General features: G+C 40.8%; 1 protein-coding gene across 1 annotated transcript in view; it reads left to right on the top strand.

Moving 5' to 3' along the window:
* Positions 1–6,062: 6,062 nt before the first annotated feature.
* ADAMTS12 (ADAM metallopeptidase with thrombospondin type 1 motif 12) overlaps positions 6,063–22,689 on the top strand; it is an 808,982-nt gene continuing 792,355 nt past the window's right edge. The window contains exon 1 of the mRNA XM_073620835.1: positions 6,063–6,388. Coding sequence (XP_073476936.1) covers positions 6,262–6,388 — 127 coding nt within the window. The 5' untranslated portion in view covers positions 6,063–6,261. The remainder of the gene's footprint in view (positions 6,389–22,689) is intronic.

The raw sequence follows: 22,689 nt of genomic DNA, 5'->3' as shown, positions 1-22,689 counted from the left end.
GGTCCTGACTTGGGATGTTGGGCCAGTGTATAAATGTCTGATTGCTTGTAGGAAAGGGCCTCGAAAGCCCATGAATTGTAAAGTGGCAAACAGAAAGGGCCATCCCAAGCGGTCAAACGCTTTTTCTGCGTCTAAACTAAGCAACAATGCCGCTTGGTGTTGATAAAAATGTTTTATCATTATCAAAGTGCGACAGCGCTGAAAGCTGAAAGTTGGCATAGGCAGGAAGGGGGTAAAAATTCTCGGTAGGCAAGTGATAGAGAAGAAGATTGTCCTTTCACAGCCAATTGCTAACTGTTTTGGACCATCCCATGTCTCAACCCTCTCCTGTTACAAGTTTTACAAGCAAATAAATCACAAAAAGACAACCCCTAGACTGTCTATTAGAGCCAGAGTGAATGGATTGTTACTTGGGTGGATGGTGGCCTCTGTACTGTTTGGGGGAGAGCCAGTTAAAATTCAGTGGCCCTTGAGGGGGTAGCATCACACATTTAATCTCAATAGAACAAGCTCCCAGAATCCCTAAGCGTACTTTGCCACTGGGACCCCCAACCCCCACCCCTGGGCCTATGCTGGCACAAATGCTGAATTATAGAAAGAGAGAAAATAAAAACTGTACCAGAGCTGCTATACTTACTCGTTCTCTGGATCTGTCCCTGCTGACTAACCCACTCACTGATCCAGCACACTCTTGTTTCTTCTGTCTGCAGTGACACCCAGCATCTTCCAGCTTACTTCCTTTAAGCCCAGGGCATCATAGCTTGGCCCTTGGACTCTCAGGAGAATACCGCATGGAACAATGACATGTAATTATGTGGTTCTGTTGTCTGCAGGAAGCACTCCAATGCTGGCTATTGTTTTCAGGCAGCCGCTACACCCTAGCTGCCTAAATACAATGCCTTCGCCGATCCGTGCCTGCACCTGATAGGATGTTTTCACAGTTCAGGTGATAATTTACCACTCATCCCAGCTGATTTTTAAATCTGAAGTTTAGATATGGCAATTTTTCCATAGTTACATTCAGAGAACACTTTGCATCCTCTCAATAAATGCACAGCGTCCTCTGATTGGATAAGGTAGAGAGCATAGTGTCACTACCATCCAACCAAAGAACGTTTTGAATTTATTGAGAAAATTACAAGTTTTGTCTGAATAGTGCTGGGGCTGAGCAGCCACTCGGCACAGGGATCAGAAGCTAGTGGAGATCAGTGGAGTTAAGCTTCGTACACACGATCAGATTTTCCGACAGGAATTGTGTGATGTCAGGCTGTTGGCGGAAAATCTGACCGTTTCTACGCTCCATCGGACAATTATTGTCGGATTTTCCGCAGACAAATGTTGGATGGCAGGCTTTAAAATTTTCCGCAAGTGTTGTCTGTTGTCAGATTCTCCGAGCGTGTGTACACAAGTCTGTCGGACAAAGTCCAAAGTACAAACACGCATGCTCGGAAGCAAGGATGAGCTGGAAGTGGTCGGACTTGTAAACTAGCGTTTGTAATGGAGAATTAACATTCATGACGCGACAAATTATGAAATCTCCAAATGCAGCGCACAATTCTCTTCTTCTTTAATGGGATAATAATGAAGCTGCTTTGCTGGTGATACTGATGGAGTTATGGCAAACAAATTTTCAAAGGCTTTTTTTTTCTAGTGATATTAAGAATAATATTATTATTCTTGTTATTTTTATTGTTTGGTGCAAGTTACCACAACACCATTATCCTGTAGTTTTTAAGGTCAAAGATATAACTATGTTGGTGTCCCTTGTTAATTTGACATTGTATTTTTTAAAATGTAACTGCCTACTCCCAAACTGTCATTTGAAGTAAAACACATAGCCAAGTATTATTCTACACAATTTTTTTTATTGTGCATGAAAAAAAAGAAAACAAATAAAATTAGACATGCTTTCTGCCAATAGAACTTAACCAAAAAGTGCATTCTATGCATCCAAAAATATAGAAAATATACCAAATCAAATCAATATTCAACCAAAAAATAAAATAAAAGCCTCATGCATGTGCCCTGCTTCTTAATATAGGTGGTCAACAATGCCAAGAGCTGGTGAAAGCAGGGGTCCGTCATCCGGAGATAATTCCGAAAATCATTTGGATTATTCTCCTGGAGCTCCCGCAGCAAAGGCATATGACATAATTGATCACGATTATTAAAGCAACCAATTTTTGGTCCAAGAAATCCTCCCCCTCCTGTTCCTGGACTGGACTTGGGTCAAAGCAATAATTCCAAGGCCAATAATAAATAACACGTTATCTTCTCCGATTCTGCAACATGGCTGGTTGACGAAGGCTGGTTGGCCCTTCAAAAACGAACCGAAAAGCACAAAATGAAAAGCGCGGATCAACACTCACCAAACTTCTACTAACATGAAATTAGCAGAAGAAGCCCAAAGGGTGGCGTTAAAGAGCTGAAAAACCACCTAGTACATCACTACGTTCGTGTTTGTTGGCCGACAATTCCTTGCCGTTTGTATGCAAGACAAGTTTGGGGCCAACGCCCTTCGGACAAAAGTCCGAGGTTTTGTTTGCAGAAAATCTGATCGTGTGTACGAGGCTTAACGGTGCTACGAGGCTTAACGGTGCCTTCTGGAGTGATTTCCAGCTTCCATCGGAATCCCACAGGTATACATACACATACATCTCCTTACATTAGTTTGAGTTTGTACAGGGCCGTAGATAATTTTTTTTTCCTGGGGGGTTCAGGTCTTTGAAACTTAAAGGCATCATTTACACTTTTATGTTAGGGGGAGTACGGTAAAAACATGTGACAGCAGAGTGGGGCCATGGGACTTTTCAATGCAGCGCAGCAAAAATGATCCCCATTCAACTGAATAGAAAGCAATGCACGCAGTTGTGGTGCGGTAGTGTACTCATTAGTACAGCAAGCTCCTCCTAAGCTTCCTAGTTTTTTTTTCCCTTCAGCCCAATGAGTTGAACCAGGCTTTAGATCTCATGTATATGGCGTGTGTTTAACCAAGGCAGAACTAGAAACGAGAACTAGGCTCGTTCTCGTTCTGTCACACGGTGAAAAAACAGCAGTGGCGCATGCGCGATGCCGCTAAGCCTCAAGGGAACTGTAGTTCCTTTGGAGCCATGAAGTAGTTGAAGCGAACGCGATTGAAAACCCGGAAGTTTAGGATACAGTACACAGAGGAAAGGAGGAAGTGGAGAAAAATCATACATCTCTAAAAGGTAATTAAATCATTTTGGCTCAAACGACATCTATATTCACAATATATATATCATATAGATCACATATTCCCCCAACATTTTTTACCTTTACAACCCCTTTAAACTGTAGTAAACCCAGCTTTTGAACTTGTACCTACAAGTAAGCTTATAATAACGCTTACCTGTAGGTACAATGAATATCTCCTAAACTTGTGGTGTTTAGGAGATATTCACATGGAAAGCAGCCGGTGATGTCACTGGTGCATGTGCTCTGAAGGGACGGCATACCGCTTGGTTTTACTTCTCCTGGGAAGGAGCGCAGTTCGTTCTGCACTTTTTTGACCCATTTTTAGCTGACAGTCAGCTATAGCCCGCTGTCAGCTGACATCGCTCAGAAGGTCCAGACTTTGGAAAGATCCTAACTTTAAAGTCAGGATTCACCCAGATGCCTGGAGCAGCAGCTTGCCCAGCCTTTCAGTGAGCCACAGAGACCCTGAGCCAGCCGCTCCTGCCCCCTCCACAGCCTGGCATTCCAGTGAGCGTGGGGAAAGTGGGGGGGGGGGTAGAGCCAGGGACTGACAGTCACCACTCTTTGCTCACTGAAGGGTGAGAACTGAGTAATCAGTGGTCTTTGATCTCTCTTTTGTTGGTCTTAGAAGCAGCTGGGCTCCATCCACCTAGGTAAGTATAATTAAAAAAAATATATATTATATTATATTACAAAATAAAGAGAGATAGCACAGTTACAATACAATGCAATGCAGTAAAATGTTGGCAGATAGTGATAGTATTATTAGTAATAATAATAATAATAATAATAATAATAATAACATGATTTATAATAATAATTATTTTTATTATTTATAATTATTGATTTATTTGTTGTTATTATTATTATTATTATTATTATTATGTTATGATGTTTATAGTCCCAACAGTTTATGCAGCACTTTACCAAAAAAAGGGTGACAGCACAATTACAATACAATTCAATGCAGTAAAATGTTTGCAGATAGTGATATTAATAATAACAATAATAATAGTAGTAGTATTATCATTATTTATAATTAAAATATTATTATTATTTATAATTATTGATTTATTTGTTGTTATTATTATTATTATTATTATTATTTTAAAATGTTTATAGTCCCAAAAGTTTATGCAGCACTTTACAAAATAAAGGGTGACAGCACAGTTACAGTACAATTCAATGCAGTAAAATGTTTGCAGATAGCGATATTATTATTATTATTATAAATAATAATAATAAAAATAATAATATTATTATTCTTTATAATTATATTATTATTATTATTATTATTATTATTATTATTATTATTACTATTTATAATTATCAATTTATTATTATTATTATTATTATTATTATTTTAAGATGTTTATAGTCCCAACAGTTTATGCAGCACTTTACAAAAAAAAAAAAAAGGTGACAGCACAGTTACAATACAATTCAATAGAGTAAAATGTTTTCAGAAAGTGATATCATCATCATTATTATTATTTTTATTAGTAGTAGCAGTCATATTTATGGTTATTATTTATTATTATTATCCGTATTAATATTGTTATATTAATTATTTTAAGATATTTATAGTCCCAACAGTTTATGCAGCATGTTACAAAATATATGGAGGCAGCACAGTTACAATACAATTCAATGCAGTAAAATGTTTGCAGATAGTGATATTATTAATAATAATAATAATAATAATAATAGTCATATAATTATTATTTATGATTAAAGTATTATTATTATTTATAATTATTACTTTATTTATTATTATTATTAATAATTTAAAATGTTTATAGTCCAAAAAGTTTATGCAGCACTTTACAAAATAAAGGGTGACAGCACAATTACAGTACAATTCAATGCAGTAAAATGTTCGCAGCTAGCGATATTATTATTATTATTATTATTATTATTATTATTAATAATATCATTATTTATAATGATATTAGTATTATTACTATTTATAACTATCACTTTATTATTATTATTATTTTTTAAGATGTTTATAGTCCCAACAGTTTATGCAGCACTTTACAAAAAAAAGTGACAGCACAGTTACAATACAATTCAATAGAGTAAAATGTTTTCAGAAAGTGATATCATCATTATTATTATTTGTATTAGTAGTAGAAGTTGTATTTATGGTTATTATTTATTATTATTATCTGTATTATTATTGTTATATTAATTATTTTAGGATATTTATAGTCCCAGCAGTTTATGCAGCATGTTACAAAATATAGGGAGGCAGCACAGTTACAATACAATGCAATGCAGTAAAATGTTTGCAGATAGTGATAGTATTATTAGTGATAATAATAATAATAATAATGATGATAATAATAATATTAATAACATGATTTATAATAATAATAATAGTTATTATTAGTATAATTATTGATTTTATTTATTTGTTGTTGACCCTTATTCTATGAGCTTACAATCTAATAGAGTAATATGAATGAATGGGATGGATTTGTATGGCAGTCGTGTAGCTGACTCCACAATACCAGGGTGAGCCACTTAAAGGTGAACATAGGATTAGAGAGACTCTTGGAATCACATTACTTTATTTAATTAGTGGACTGCCACATGTCTAAATCTTCTTTCCTAGGAGATGGATTCTCTAAGAGCAATGATCAGCAAGTGGTTTGAGGTCACTAAAAGTTTATTGAGAACTCTGGGAAATATGAGAAAAAAAAAAATCTTTCCTAAGGCTAATGTAACACAAGCACTGGAATCTACAACTGCAAGTATGTAAATGGAACAGAAGGGGGACTCCCTGCAAACTCCCAAATGAAACCCTCCTCTACAGAAACCAGATACTCCCAATCACTCCCCTCTCCGAAAAAGAGGAATGCACTGTCTGTCCCTGATGGTTTTCTCCTTTACTTTGCTTTTTTCTATGAACCAATCTTCTATTCTTCAGGTCACTCCTGTTCTTTCTTATAATCCAACTTACTGCCTTGCTAAAGTTTCCCAATTCATCCCATATAACTCCATGTATATTTTCTCTGGCTCTCCCTGGCCGGTTCAGACATGCACTGTGTGCAGAAACATTGGATTACCAGCATTTCCTTTATTATCCAGTTGCTTTATATTTTAGCCTCATGTCATGGTGAGAGCTTCCAGCAGGCTGATTTTCACTCTGGACACGGCAGACAAGGTCAGTGACTTACCCACCAGTCTGGGCTTTATGGTGCACACATTGCTGAATGGAAATGACGTACTGTATTTTATTTTTTACTTTTTGTGATATAGCTTTAGGCTGTTGCATTGAGCATTTAAACAGTATACAATAAATGCATCAAATGTAATAATTCCGGATGAGCACCTGCATTGGTTTGTCATTTTCCCGTACTGCAAACAGCTTGAGTTTGGGTCAAACTCATATTTGACCTGAGCCCAAAGCTTATCCCTACTTCTTAAAGTGGAGCTAAACTTAAAGTGATTCTAAAGGATTTTTTAAAAATAATAATTCTTTAAATAATTTTTCAAATAACAGACATGTTAACTTGCCTTCTCTGTGTAATGGTTTTGCACAGAGCAGCCCCAATCCTCTTCTTTTTGGGTTCCCCTTTTGGCGGTCCTGGATCCTCACACCTGCCGAGTGCCCCCCAATAGCAAACCTCTTGCTATGGAGGCATTTGAGCAGGCTTGCTCCTGAGCCACGCTCTGTGTGTCCAATCTGTGTGGCTCACTGGCTGCGATTGAGCCAATGGCTCCTGCTGCTGTGTGGGCCAATGAGGAGAGAGACACCTGTTCTCATGCACGTTGCTGGATCCTATTGGGGCTTTGGTAAGTATAAGGGGTGGCTGGGAGAGCTGCACCCAAGGGATTATTTATCCTAATGCATAGAATGCAATAAGGTAAAGAACCTTGAACCTTTAGAACCACTTTAAAGTAAAATTACAGCAGTCTTAAAAATGCTCCCTCCCTCCTCCTGACATCTATGCTGACTAACCTGTGTAAAAAGACTATACTTACCTTTTCAGTACAGTCACATGATCCAGCCCCCTGTGTTGGCCAGAATCGGCTACAGGGGAGAGGAGGGAGACATGGGAGCCTATTAGGGTTGTCACCTGTCCAAGATTCACCCGGACAGTCCGGGTTTTGGACCATGTGTGCGGGTTTCAGACTGCATGAAACCCACATTTATTCACACTGAACTGTGGCTAACTGTCCCGGGCAGGAGAAACACTCTACTGCCCCCCCCCCCCCCCCACACCAAGTCAGCGTGATCTTTGCCCCTCCACAGAGTCGGGCGATCTGTTGATTCATCACACAGAGCACTAATCAGAAATGGCCAGATCCTCTGGCCCCCTCCCCCCCTAAGGAGGGTGGAAATTCCTCCATCCACCTAATTTGTGTGGCTAGAGGAATCAGTTTTTTGCATTCAGACCACAACTCATATGTATTGGAAGAGTTTTATGTTTTAATGATTGTTCTGAGGTTTATACATGTCTGTGAGAGACTTACTTGTGGCTCAGCATTGTAAGCATATTTTATGGGTACAAGAATGTGCGGGATTGGCTTGCAGAAAAGGTGGCAACCCTAGAGCCTATGGGTGATGTCACAGCTCCTATAATTCCCAGCTGTTGTTGAGCGCACTTTCTTGGCCACCGCTGGATGACATAGGGGACCATGTTACTGGACCAGAGCGGGCTGAAAATAGGTAAAGCCTTGTATACGCCACTAGTTTTTTTTCCTCCAACCCGGCAAGTTGAACTAAAAAAAAAAAAAAAGACTGACAGCTTTGGTCTGACCCAGTGTACTAACAATCCAATGTTAGTACAGCGATCTCCCCTGCTGTGCTATTGTGTTCTGAGAGGGGGTAGGCCCACGCTCCCCCCCTCCCAACAGAACACTCCGAAGACTCAGCCATTGGTTGAGAGCGCTGATTAGGAGCCAGTCGGCAGACCTTTTTCGGTCATGAGCCTTCGTCGGATCGGCTGCCATTCACATGAGCCGAATGTTGGCCAGTTTGTATTGAACTGACTAATGCCGCCTGACATTAAGCCCCTGTGTACAGTGGAAACTTGGATTACGAGCATGATCCGTTCCAGGAGAATGCTTGTAATCCAAAGCACTCGCATATCAAAGCATATTTCCCCATAGAAGTCAATGGAAACAAAGATAATTCATTTCACATCGACTTCTATTACATGTAATACCGCATGTGGCCAGAGGTGGGGGGGAGGCGCCGGAGAGCCTTGGAAATACTCAGGGACAGCTCGGTTAAACTCGGAAAGGCTAGAGAAACACTCGGGAATGGAGTTTTTAAAATTTTCCTTTTTCCAGGTAAATATTGCTTATTGCATATGATTATTTCATTATTTCATATTTACCTTTTCCAGCCATCAGAAGGAGCTGTAGAGTTTTTTACCCACATATTAAATAGGCTAATATTAACTGCTTTGCTAAAAAAAAACACTGCAATGGTTAATAACTCGAGCTCAAATTTCACATATAATTGAACAAGTCAGAAACAATCGATTGTGCATGCAGTGTGTTTTCATTCCCATGTTCTATTAATTGTTAGTCGTACTTTATAACTTTATTTTGGAATTCATCAAAGATACTACAGAATTGCTGCCATTGCTATGTGGGTTTTGTATTAAATTGGTTGTAAAGTCTAAACATTTTTTACCTTAATGCATTCCTTGCATTAAGGTAAAAAATGTTTAGGTGTCAGCATTGCCCCCTCAGCCACCGTTTACTTACATGAGACCTCGTTCTATCCAGCGGCTTTCCGTGGGTGCACTGGCCAGAGACGAGGGGCCAGGAGCGCCAATGGGGGACGCAAAAAGAGGAGGTTCCCACCCGTTCTGTGCGATTCCTTTGCACAGAGTAGGTAAGTATTGATATGTTTGTTATTTATTTACCTTTACAACCCCTTTAACCTCTTCCGTCGAATGACGGCTACAGCGCAGACCTACATTGCCGGGAGGCCGTCAATAGATTTCCTCCCCTTTGTACACTCCCCCGGGCCCCCTGCTGGGCACGAGACTCGGATGATCACAGATCGAAGTAATTTGCCGACTCCGGCCCCTTACCACGTGGACAGCTGATCTCGTGATGTAAACAGAAGATCGGTAATCTTATGTCGTTGTGAACAAAACAACATAAATTGTATTTGGGTACAGTGTTGCATGACTGCGCAATTGTCAGTTAAAGTAACACAGTGCTGTATTGCAAAAAATGGCCTGGTCATGTAGGGTGGTAAATCTTCTGAAGGTCAAGTGGTTAAACATAACAAAAACAATTCAGGTTCAGTAGATGGTACATAACTGGACATAGTCATACACCACTTAGAGAAGGGATGTTAGCATAAGGCAAGCATAATTCAAGTACAATTACAACACTAGCTGGATGTAGCAAACATAAGGATACTGTTAACAAGTTGCTGGAATAGCAATCTAAAAACAAAGGTGAAGAAGTTACTGTATAATGTCAGGCCTCATAGCCTGCGCCAGTGGTTCTCAACCCTTAGTGCTCAAGTACCCCCAACAGGCCATGTTTGCAGGTTTTCCTTTATCTTGCACAGGTGCTTTAAATCAGAGTCAATGGCTTGGTATTTTGGACAGCTATTTTATCTAGGAGAAATTTCCTAAACATGGCCTGTTAGGAGTACTCGAGGACTGAGGTTGAGAACCACTGGCCTACGCAATTGATAGTAACTAGCTATGATAAACTGGGGTGATGAAGGGTAATGCATTTGGTTGGAAACAATACCATGACCATACCATGAAGGAAAGGAAAAGCCTGAGAGGAGTGAAAAAGAGGGGTTGTGGGAGGGGAAAGAGAAGAGGAAGAAAGAGAGGAAAATCAAAACAGAATGAGGGACTAAGAAGATGTAGATCTGGAATGGCTCTAATAGCTTGAGATGGTAAGGCAGCGGGGGGCACAAGAGGGCAGTAGCAGCGATTCATAAAAATTAGGGGGTCGGCAATGTTTTATCCAGGGGTGCCTAATCTTTTTTGAATTTACAAAACGTTATCTTGACTATTAGCTTTCATTTTGGCGTGGATCAGGGCCTGGTTCACTCTGTTTTTGGTTTTAGCTACAATAAGATTTGGGGACCTCGGGGATTTATCTATAGTTTGTTTATACATCTGTAATGAGCCGCAGAAAAGTTTAAAATGGCCTTGCGATATGCTTGACAGCTTAAGATTCCAAAGAGCCACCGAATGGAATCGGGTATCCAACAGGTTTTGAGATTTATTAGATCAGTCTCTTCTTCAGGGATGAATAGGATACCACCCTGAAAAGTTAAAAAGACTCCCTATAATATCTGTCCATCTAAATCTTGAAAAACAGTACGTTGGATACCCAATTCCATTAAGCTAGCGACTATGTGGAACACTAGAACTATACTTTGCAACGGTTTTGGGGAGTACCATCCAACATGTGGTGTGATGTCAACCATATATAAACTAACTGTGGACAATTTCGGCCGTTTTGTGATATTACATTTTGTAATTTTATTTTTAATTAATTCAATATTAAAGATGACATTTTTTATGAAATATGGTTTTCTTTAGTTGGTTTGGTTTCCTTCAAAATCCCATAGAGGTTGATGGAATTTTAATATGTAAGCAGCATTCTTCTCAATGACCCTCAAGTTGATGTACTGTGAGCTGTAGATAAAGTAATGAATAAGCAGGGATTCCCTGGGCTTTGAAAGTTATTTCAAGGGTTCCTCCAAGTTAAATAGGTTGATAAAGGCTTAGGGAGTTTTCAGAGTAATAGTAAAGGCAGCCACATTGACTCCTGTGTGATATGGATTAAGGTGACATCATGGTATAATGTTCTATTTCAGTTCACACATCTATCTTATCAATGTGTCAGTAGTTCTGCTTCCTCTGTAGACCTGTCAGTCACCCTCCTTCCCCCTCACAGTCATGTCTTGTAGAGTTTACAGAAGACTTCAGGCTGCCACACACATTGACTCTCAGCTGTGTTTATTTCACCCGTCTAGGTATTCTGACAAATATTTCTTTGCTCTTAGCTGGACGGATTCCACAGCACTTCTTCTAAATGTCCCTGCGCCTGATCTGGCCTAATATAACCCTCCAAATCAACCTCATCCACAAAACAAAAGCCACTTCAATAATGCACACAGCTGTGTATGTAATCGTTCCCCTACTATGACAGAACCTGACATGTTGGCCATACGTTTGTTTACATCTGCTGGGCAGCTGAGTGCAGGCTATTGTCCTCTGCTATCAATCATGTGAAGCGGGAAAACGGCCACACACACTGCACACTCAATACATTGCCAAATGGCTGAGTGGTGCGGTATGCAGCCGTCTCTCATGTGTATCCATATTAGTATTGACATTACTACTGTAATTCGGCTGCACAGGCAACATCAGCAGACGTAGTCTGCAGAGCTTGGAGCCATCTACCCCTTCGTGACCACACTTATTTTGTGTCCAAGTGCCTAAAGTCAATATGGTCAAAAAGCTATAACATATATAGTGCTTGTAAATCCAAAACAGGTCTAGATGAATTCACAGGTCTTACAGCAGAGATAAGGCAAAGCAACTGGGTTTTCTTGTCATCATCTGGATGGAGCACAGTCCGTCTTTCCCCCTTCAGTCCCCCTTTTGCCACCAAAACAGCCCTGACCCATCGAAGCATGAACTCTAAAGGGACATCCACTTGAATGGCAGGACCCACGCTTTTGCAGCAGAACATTGCCCAAAGCATCAAATGCCTCCTCCGGCTTTCCTTCTTCCCATACTGCATCCTGGTGGCATCTCTTCCCCAGGTAAATGAAACACATGCACACGGCCATCCACATGAAAGACAAAATGTGATTAATCAGACCAGGCCACCTTCTTCCTTTTGCTCTGAGGTCCAGTTCTAATGCTCATACGCCCATTGTAGGCACATTTGGCTGTGGGCACGGGTCAGCAGGGGCACCCTGATCAGTCTGTGGCTGCACTGCCCCATACACCACATACAGTACTGCAATGCTCTGTGTGTTCTGACACCATTCTATGGGAACCAGCATTAATTTTTTCATCAATTTGAGGTACAGCAGGTCTTCTATTGGATTGGGCTACACGGACCAGCCTTTGCTCCTCACATGCTCTGTTTCTCTGTTGTCCGGTTTCCTTCCTTGGACCCACAAGAGCTGCAGTTTTGGAGTTGCTCTGACCCAGTCGTCTAGCCATTACAACTTGGCCCATGTCAAAGTCACTCAAATCCTTCCGCTTGCCCATTTTTTCTGCTTTAACACATCAACTTCAGGGACAACATGTTCATGTGCTGCCTACTATATCCCACCCACTTTCAGATGCCATTGTAACCATTCACTTTACCAGTCAGTGGTCATAAAATCATGGTTGGTCATTGTATATATCCTCGGAGTTGTATCCAACTATTGGCAATTCAGCGGGCCAGCTGTCTGGGCATGATGAGTAAGCACAGTGTAGCTGTGCGAAACTAGTCCACTTCTGTTCCGGCTATTGAAACCGTGGTGTGTGTCATTGTTTGCATGGAACATCCAATAAATGGACTTCAAGAACTTCGGTGTGCAGCCAATTTCTTTCCTTATTCGGTTAAATACCACCTAAAAAACTATTTGGGTAATTTTTTTTTATAAATTTCATTTAGGTACAGTGTTGCCAGTTAACATAGCACAGTGCTGAATATCAAAAAATTTGCCTGGTCATGAAGGGGGTAAAAGCTTCCGAAGGTCAAGTGGTTACCCTACCAGCATGTCTTTGAAGTGTGGGAGAAAACCCGAGTACCCAGAAGTAACCCACACAAGCACAGGGAGAACATGCAAACTCCATGCTGATTTTGTCCTGGACAGGATTCAAATCATTTTATTATTGCTTGCAGACCTCTCCAGGTGCACCAAGGTCAATCAGCCAGCTTCAAGCCAACAAATCCCACTGCACGCTATGCTATAAACTACAGTATTATGCTGCGTGTATCACTGTCTAATATTGCAATCAAAAGGATAATCCCAAAGAGCAGTTGCGCCTCAGGATCTCCTTTCTTAAAGGGCAAGTTTTCTGTCTAAAAAGTACGGTGCTATAAAGCATCCCTGTTTCCGATCTCAAAAAGCCAGGAGGCATGAGCTGTTTTGCGATCCTTCTATTTCTAGCCTTTATTCTTCTTAGCAAAGGATCTCAAATCATAATGAATTTGCTTCTTTTAAGTGTAACGAAACGTGCGTTATGCTCTCCCTATTTTATTTAGCTCAGAAGTATGTTGTGCAGAAAAGCTTTCCCCAAGTGTTTCTACAAATGTATAATTCCTTTTCATTTCTATCCCACAATGGTCAAATTAGTGACACGCTCACTACATGCGATGCCATGTAGGGCACTGTGCCAGGATGAGGACCCATGTTGTTTTACAGATTGAAACTGCAAGGTGCACAATCTGTTTCATCTCCGCGTGCTGTAATATCATTCTTCATGTTTCATTTAAAGAATATAATTATTGGAAGGATTAGTGAGAATGGGGGAATATGAGAGTCGCGGTATCATGAGGAATGCTTGAGAAGGAGAAATGAAGGGGAAAAAAAGGTAAGAAAGTCTGCTTTGGCCTATTTCTTCTTTTACAGATGATCTTAATCTTTGTTAGGGCCTTTGCTAAAGGGGATCTATAATCAAGAGTAATAAAATGCATAATACGTTTTTATATATTCTATCTTTATATGTAGCGATGCAACCTCTCTGACCCCGTCCCTACACTGCTGCTTGGGGGTGACTAACAATTCTGCTGGGAGGTCTTGCACAACAATTAATGTGTATTTAAAGACATCTTTTTTTTTTTTGTTTTAGATAGTATAGTCACAACACATATGTAGTGCTACCCAGGGCCGGGACAAGGGGTGGGCACAAGGGGAAGCTGCCCTGGGGCACAGTTTTTATTGTAGGGATGGGGGGCGCAGAAAATTCCTTTTACTATAAGGCTGACAGGAGTAGTGAGCTGCATCACTACTTCTGTCAGCCCAGTGCTGGAACCAGCAAGGAGAGTAGGAGAGAGCCAGGAAGAGGTTCAGGCTGTGCGCTCTCTCCTCCTCCTCTTATGCTCGCATATAGTGGGGGGGGCGCAATTTGCCATCTTTGCCCTTGGCTGATCTTGTCCCACCACTGGTGCTACCCCCGAAGGAGCTGCTGGTATTAACTGGTTCTTCTCTAAAAGTACAGAGCTGCAAGCACCAGTCCATTTACACCGATACCAATGACACAGCCTGGGGGATGCCTTTTTAAAATGTATTGCTTGAAGGATAGGTTCATCTTTCTTAACATGGAACATGGTACATGTTACACCTATATTTAGAGTGTAACATGTAAGATGTTTAGCATCCTTCCCTGAATCTCCCCAATCCCCCCTTCCCTGTGACAGCTGCCACAATGGCCTGTAGAACTGCAAGGGTGCTAGTGAGTGATTCTTCCTGCTCTCTAGTTACAGGCAGACAGTTATACTGAGAATCTGCAGAAGCCTGACATTGCACGTGCAATCTGCTGATCGGGGGGGTGCAAAGCTCTGCAGGCAACCTAGAAAAAAATAAAAGGAATGCCAATTTTTTTAACTGCAACAAAAAAAATTGCATTTATTATTTTTCTTTTTAAAGTTTTTAAAAGTGAACTTATTTTTTAATAGGTGAGGGGTTAGGGCATGGGGTACTCCAAAACGATTAACACATAGCAATGGGGGGGACAATCTCCTCCTTATGTAATTGTGAATATCTGAGCAGTCTAAGGCCTCACAACTGGGGACCATGAGGCAAGTTTCTCTGGCATTTGGTTACCTTGCACCTATGCACAACTACTGGTAGCCAATGTGATTTCCACAACACTGCAGAGTCACAACGATCAATTTAGGGTCTTTACCTACAAATCCCAGGATAGCTGCCACCTTCCAGCTTCCTCTGAACATGGTCCATTGAGTGAGACAATCCTTCTTTAGACTAGATCCCTTCTGGTGAGGTCCTGCAATCAGCTTCTAGGAGGATCCATCCAGGCCCTCAGCCCTGACACCACTGAGGCATCTAGAACAACTGCACAGTCCATGGGCTGCCTGAGGGCAGCAGCCCCTCCAGCTCTGGAACCTCCTGGGAGAAGGAAATAAGCTCTCTAGTGCCTCTTTATTGCCCTTCCAGCCCCCTTCTGGAGATTCCTCTCCAGGAATTGGCTGGAACATGATAAATATTTAGGCTGGTTATTTGAATCTCCTGCCCTAAGCTCTGGAAGCTTCTTCCAAAGGCAAGGTAAAGCAATCAAACTCCCAGCCTGTGAGACCCTGAACAAGCCAAAACAAACAATCACTGCTCTCTTGATTACAGAAGGAGCCAAAAGCCAAGTTCTTCTACCTGTCCAAAGTAATGTAATTGTTGTAATTCAGTCTCCCTACTTTATAGAACCAACGTTCTTGGAGAAAGTTGGAGAGCACTTTCCTGAAAGGAAAGGCATTGCATGGTTCCCTAAGCCTAGTGGGAAATGGGGACTGTGGGACAATTTGAAAGCTAGAGGCACTGTCACATAATTGACACTTTACAATTATGGAAGTAGCACTTTTCATAGTCTCTAGTTCTCAAGACTCGCCTGTTTTTTTTTTCTTTTGGACTACCAGTGATCTCCTTATACTTGTTAAAGGGGATTGCATATTAAAATTGTCACTGACCTTACTGACATCTTAGCTTGCAGGCCCTGTGGAGCAATTCATCCTCAAAGATCACAACAGTAGTGCTAAAATAATTCTGAAATAATTCTCTTAGCATTTCAGCCCATCCCCTCTTTTCCCCATAGCTTCTACTCTGTGTTGACATTAGCCCCTATTCACACATGAAGTTTTGCACGTGTGGCAACGCTCAACATTTGGAATACCATTCTTTTCAACAAGTAGCCAACACGTGATTTAACTTGCTAGACAATTCAGAAGCATGTGCGTGTAAAGTGTCAGGGCACCTACAATATACAGATTAGTTCTGGGTCAGTGGCTGACAATATACATATCATATCAGATTCCCTTTAAAGTCACACTGTCATAAGAGATGCACCAGATTCCATTTCTGGCATCCTTCTGAAAATACTAGATGTCTGGATATGTCTGATTTTAGTACTTGTAGGTCACAGAACCAGCACAAGCATGCTGTAAATGTATCGGCAAGGATTCAGAATTCCCCATCATTATAGCTGAAGACAAAGAATTAGGAAAACAGCCAGAAAATCAGTATTGTCAAAAGGAGAGGTCAGCAATGGCAGCCTATGCATTTCTCTGTTTGCCTGTAAAGCATATCTTGACCCAAAACACTTTCAGCGCTCATTCACAGTGAAAGTGCCCTCTGAAAAATTGAGATTATGGTAGATTGACCTTCAGAAAGTGTTTGACAGGTAAAATAAAGAGGTGTTATGTGGCCTCCTCACCACCTGTTTTAACCCTTAAAAAATGCATTTACATGAACAGGGTGTATCATTTTTGCCATGTTGTGATGGAAAGCCACCTTTGCAGCTTAAAGGGGAGCTGTTGGAAATGGTAAAAATTCATCTCAACCCCCTCTCCCCCCCAATCACAAGTTTAAAGGAGGCCCCAATGCTATATTTAACAGACAATGGGGGACCAAATAAAATAAGTTCATTGTTAGGGTTTTAAATACACTTTAAATAATCGAGACTGCAATTGATGTGTATTTTCGATTTACCATTACCATTTACCATTTGGTCCACCCAAGTTCCAGTCCAGCCATAGTTTGACAATAACAACATGTGTTCAGGAAGTGCTCGACAAGGAGCATATGTAATTTGTTTTGCTATGTCAACTCTTTAATAAAAAAAAGATAAAATAAATACAAGGATAACCTTGGACTAATCTGCATACAGTACATGAGATGTAACAAACCAGACGTCAGCAATGTAGAATAATCAGTGCTTTAGATATAAGTGGTGGTTATTCCATGCAGCATTGCAAGTCAATAAAATAATGTTACTAGTTGTTGAAGTTCTGATCTTGCTGTAATTTGTGTGTGATGGATATCCTAAAATATCTTTCAAGCCGTGGACTGCATGTTGTTTGTCCAGCCGTTCAAGCTTTTCTTTTTTTTATCTATAGTCCGTTTTTATGATCATTGCCCCCACCTTCCAGTTTGAGGATGGCTCTGTTCACTTGAAGAGAGAATGATGTTGTCCAAGGCACCATAAGTAATTGGCCTCCATCCCAAATTTGAACAAAAAGAGGGAAAGTTTGGTCGGCGGTACTTTGAATGAGGCCAATCACTATGTATGTGAGTAAGCATGTGGGATATAAAACACAGTATTGTTTTTATGGGTTCCAACAAAAAAAGGGGGGGGGGGCTTGGGGACTTTGAATGAGAGATGTATACCAAAGAGCAAAAGAGCAGTCTTGGCAAAGAACATTAATATAATGTTCTTTGCGAAGACACTACTCTTTGGTATACATCTCTCATTCAAAGTCCCCAAAAAACTCCCCCCTTTTTGTTGGAACCCATAAAAGCAATACTGTGCTTTATATCCCACATGCTTACTCTACATAGTGATTGGCCTCATTCAAAGTACCACCGACCAAACTTTCTTTCTTTCTGTTCCCTTGCAGAGTCCTATGGAGCCACCTTTTTTGCTGGGTCGTGCATGCCTGGTATCACCATGAACAAGCAGCCAGAGGGAGTTGGATGGGGTGTACATGTGTGGTGGCACTTGGTGTCATGGGAAATGTAGTCTCGAGGATGCAAGGTCAAGGGGGTGAGAGGACAGTAGTTCATGGAAGCCACCCACAGGAACCCAGAAGCTGTGATGGTGAAGAATCCAATCATGTTTCTGAACTTTCTTTTCAACAAGCATTTACTAGAAAGGTAAAAAACAAATATTGCGCTTACACTAATTGGCATAAGCTGCGACTAAAAAGTAGTAAACCATAAATCATATAAAAATCAAAAAGTCGCGCTAAAGGCTAAGGGTGACAACAGGCAAGTGCCTAGAAAGCCTCATAGAGATATGAGGGTGGGTAGTGATCACTGAGTGAATAAATTATAAAAAAGTGCTGATCAATATAAATATGCACTATAAAAATAAAAATAGCATCTAATAAATGGGACACAGATATTGTTTACTATGTCCGTAAGAAATAATCAATATTGCGTGACTTAATCAATGACAAGTGAGTATCTCAAATATCAAAAAGAGTAATAATGTGACAAATCTTTAACTATGGAAACTAAACCATAATTTAAATAGAAAAACAGTACAGAAATAAAGAAAAATAAACCCAAAAAATGTCCGTGGCTCAAAAAAAAACAGTATTGATTAAAGTCCATCCATGCTAAATAACATGCATGAAATAAAGCTTGTCTCCAAGTGCTCTGTGAATATTGGAACAAAAACTTGCTGTAGTGAAAATAGGGTGCGTAGACAGACCTCCACCTCTTGAGAAAAATGCTGCCTCTTACCAGATAGAGTTGGTCTCTTAATTACAGAAGACCTAAAGGGCGGATGGCTGCAACCCCAGCCAGGGATCTTTAAAGCAGGCGCTCAGCGTCCGAATCCAGGGACTCTCTCCAACTCACATCAGCATAAATGGAAATGTCCCCATGCAAAAAACAAAGTGCTCCACATAGTATAAAATCAGCGTTTTATTGAATATAAAGATTGCACTTACAAAATCGTTGTTGGTTAAAAGCGTATAAGAAAAAGCCGGCCGGCTCCAAGGTAACCCGTGTCTTCCGGGTATGTGAATCGCGGTGTCGTTAGGACGTAGCAGGAGCTACGGGTTACCTTGGAGCCGGCCGGCTTTTTCTTATACGCTTTTAACCAACAGCGATTTTGTAAGTCATCTCAAGGGATGATAATTACTCTTTTGATAAGTGTCCTTTATGCTGGGGCTGGTCTCTTAGTTGAAATTCTCTGTTCTTTGCTTACTCCCCTCCCCCCATACCCCTGCAACAGTAATCTTCCTGTGCTGGACAGTTAAAACAAATGGCTGGACCTGTCATAGGCATTCATCAAGAGTGCTGAGTATGCCCGCCCTTTCCGCTGTACTATAGCTTCCATCAATGAAGAGTGCTCTATATATATTATAGAAGACAGCCAGATGAATGAAAGGACCACCTCCTGCACTCAGAGTGCTTTTCATTTATGTATGTATAAACCTTGTGAGCTGCCAAAACTAAAGAAACTAAAAAATCCAGAAGCCCAGAAAAATAAATTTAAAAAATACTATGAAATAGCTGCCAGCACTCACCACTTTCTCAAAATGTGACAATGTAAACATATATACCCAATGTGCGGCGTTAAGAATTATAAATATAAATAAACAGATAATAGGATAATTAAGTAAAATATCCCCAATTATAGTGCAGGTGCTCATTAGCAGATGAAAAAAGTGCAAGTGCTCAGTGTGTGTTATACACAGTCCTCAATATTGATAAGCAAAAAAAAGTCCATAAACATCTCAAAGAAAAAAGGTCAAACAAATGGTGTCTTCATGCAATGTGCACTCTCCCCCTTCAGGTATGCCCTCACCTTAAAGGGGTTGTAAAGGTTCGTGTTTTTTCTCACCTTAATGCATCCTATGCATTAAGGTGAAAAAACACCTTGCAGTGTCCGGCCCCCCAGCCCCCCTGTTTTACTTACTTGAGCCCCAAATTTCCATGGGCGCGATCCCACTTCGCTCTCTCCATGGCTTTTCGGCTCTTCATTGGATAGATTGATAGCAGCGCAGTTTTGGCTCCCACTGCTGTCAATCAAATCCAATGACGACGGGGAGGCAGGGCCGAGTCATACACTTGGCGGCTATGGAAGCCGAGTGTATGACACGGGAGCGCGCCCGCAAGGTAACCCCCTCTCCTTCCCAGAGGGAGTTATTTCTTGCGGGGAGGAGCCGCAAGAGCTGCCGAGGGACTCCAGAACAGGTGGATCGGGACCACTCTGTGCATGATGAACTGCACAGTGGAGGTAAGTATGACATGTTTGTTATTTTTTTTTTTTTAAAACTGTACCTTTAGTGTCACTTTAAGGGCTTTGAAAACAAGCCTGTAGTAAATGATAACAGCTTAGATGGTCATCATCCATATATTGGCTGGTTAATGGTAAACGCAGATCCCATATTCACTCCACTTCCTGGTAAGAACGCTGATCAATAAAGCTACAACTTCCGTCTGGTATTTTCAAAGATCACCTCATAGACATACAGGGAATAATGGAGGCATACAATAGTGTAATCCTGTTTTAAAAAGATTTAATGGCAACTAAAAACTTATCACATTACACTCACATTTAATATATTTAAAAACCGACATTGAGCCTCTCCCAGAGGAAGTCACAAAGTGTGACGAAACCGGTAGGAGGAGTGTGGCTGACTGATGCACAGGGAACTAGGAAGTGCTGTGGAGAAAATAGGACGGGGAAACGCCATATGCCGGGACTACAGACCGGAATCCAGGTGACCATTTCACCCTTTCACACCAGCACAGCTTAATGCGGTTTTTAAATATATTAAATTTGAGTGTAATGTGATGAGTTTTTAGTTGCCATTAAATCTTTTTAAACGGAATTACACTATTACACCCCTCTATTATTCCCTATATGCATATGAGGTGATCTTTGAAAATACTAGATGGAAGTTGTGGCTTTCTTGATCAGCGTTCTTACTAGGAGGTGGAGTGAATATGGGATCTGCATTTACCATTAACCAGCCACTATATGGATGATGACCATCTAAGCTGTTAGCATTTACTACAGGCTTGTTTTTAAAGCCCTTAAGGTGAGGGCATACCAGAAGGGGGAGAGTGCACATTGCATGAAGACACCATTTGTTTCACCTTTTTTCTTTGATGGACGTTTTTTTTGCTTATAAATATTGAGGACTGTGTATAACACACACTGAGCACTTGCAATTTTTCATCTGCTAATGAGCACCTGCACTATAATTGGGGATATTTTTACTTAATTATCCTATAATCTGTTTATTTATTTTATATTACCATTTTTAGAGTTTTAGTATATTGCATCATTCTTAGCGCTGCACATTGGGTTTATATGCTTTTCATTTATGGAAGCTATAGTACAGGATCTATGAATGGAGGAGGGAGCGCAATGGACGCGCATATTTTGCATTCCTGACAAGTGCCCAGGACAGGTCCAGTTGTTCATATTAATCCCCCACAGCACCAGAAAAGTACTGCTGTGGGGTATGGGGGGGGGGGTCAGAGGACAAATGATTTCAATGGTGGCTAAGTGGTTAGCACTTCCACCTAGTGGCATCAGGGTCTTTAGTTTGAATTCCAACCACAATACTGCCTGCCTGGAGTACATGTTCTCCCTGTACCTGCATGGGTTTCCTCCCACTCCCCCAAAACATGCTGGTAGGTTAAACTGGTAAACTAAGTTTTACATTTGTCTTACAGAATAAGCAAGAACTATTCTCTCTCCTGTATCATACATTTGCCTAGTTGGCTAAAGCCATTATAAATGAAAAAAAGTGTTTCTTTTTGACTGGATTGCACTTTGCAAACCTCTGAAAATGAAGAATTCCTTGTAGTTATTACGAATATGTCTGCAGAATTTTAAAGGCCAACGTCAATATGTACTCCTCCGTATCTCTACTTCCCAGTCTCACAATGGTGAAATAATCAACAGAAGTCGTGGTGTGGTTTCCCAGTATCTCTGTCATCTTGTAGTTTTCTAGTTCCCCTGTTACCTGCAAAGCTCGGCATAACATGAATGACACCAATCCGTCTTTGTTATTAAGAGAAATGAGCAGTTTTCTGAAGAACAGTCTCCAGGCTCTCAGTGCTATGAATTGATTTATTTGTGTCTGCGTAATCCACTCCGGCAAAGGAAAGTCTAGCAAATTATTTTCTGCCTTTCACTTAAAGTCCTTCAAACTGTACTTCTATATTGCGTTATGTGAGAGATTTACTTAACATGAATACAAAATTAGGTAAAAGCTTTGGCAGTGATTAAGAACAGAACACTGCCGAGTTCCTATCCAAAACTCCCACAGATTACGTCTTCCAAATGGGAGCAATAAAAATAAATAGGAACGTTTTACATTATATAACTGGTACACAGGTCACTGTTAAAAATTAACTTTCCAACCCTGCCATACAACATATATAGGCTGCTGTGGGAGGGCTACCGGGGAAAGACTGCCTTTGTACAGTTGTCATGTGATCTGCTGTGATTGGTAACAGCGATCACATGCTACAGGCAGCGGCCTGGTACACTAATCTGTCATACGCTGTCAGGTGGACACAGCAGGTGACAGATCGTGCAGCAGCGCAGCTCATGAGGTGTGTGCGAGGAGCATTCTGGGGAGGGCATTATATGGTGTCCACCCAGAATGAGAGCTGTTAATGCACATAGCTTTGGAATGGAAGCGCTTGCAAGCTCATATAGATGTGATGACCAACTTTTTGACCATATAATGCAGCCTTCCTCAACGTTTTTAACCTAGGGGAACCCCTTTTTAACCTAGGAGTCCTCT

Source organism: Aquarana catesbeiana, linkage group LG01 (genome assembly GCF_042186555.1).
Source record: "Aquarana catesbeiana isolate 2022-GZ linkage group LG01, ASM4218655v1, whole genome shotgun sequence".
NCBI lineage: Eukaryota > Metazoa > Chordata > Amphibia > Anura > Ranidae > Aquarana > Aquarana catesbeiana.
Note: the sequence above shows the minus strand (reverse complement) of the source record. Positions and strands in the feature narration are given on the sequence as shown.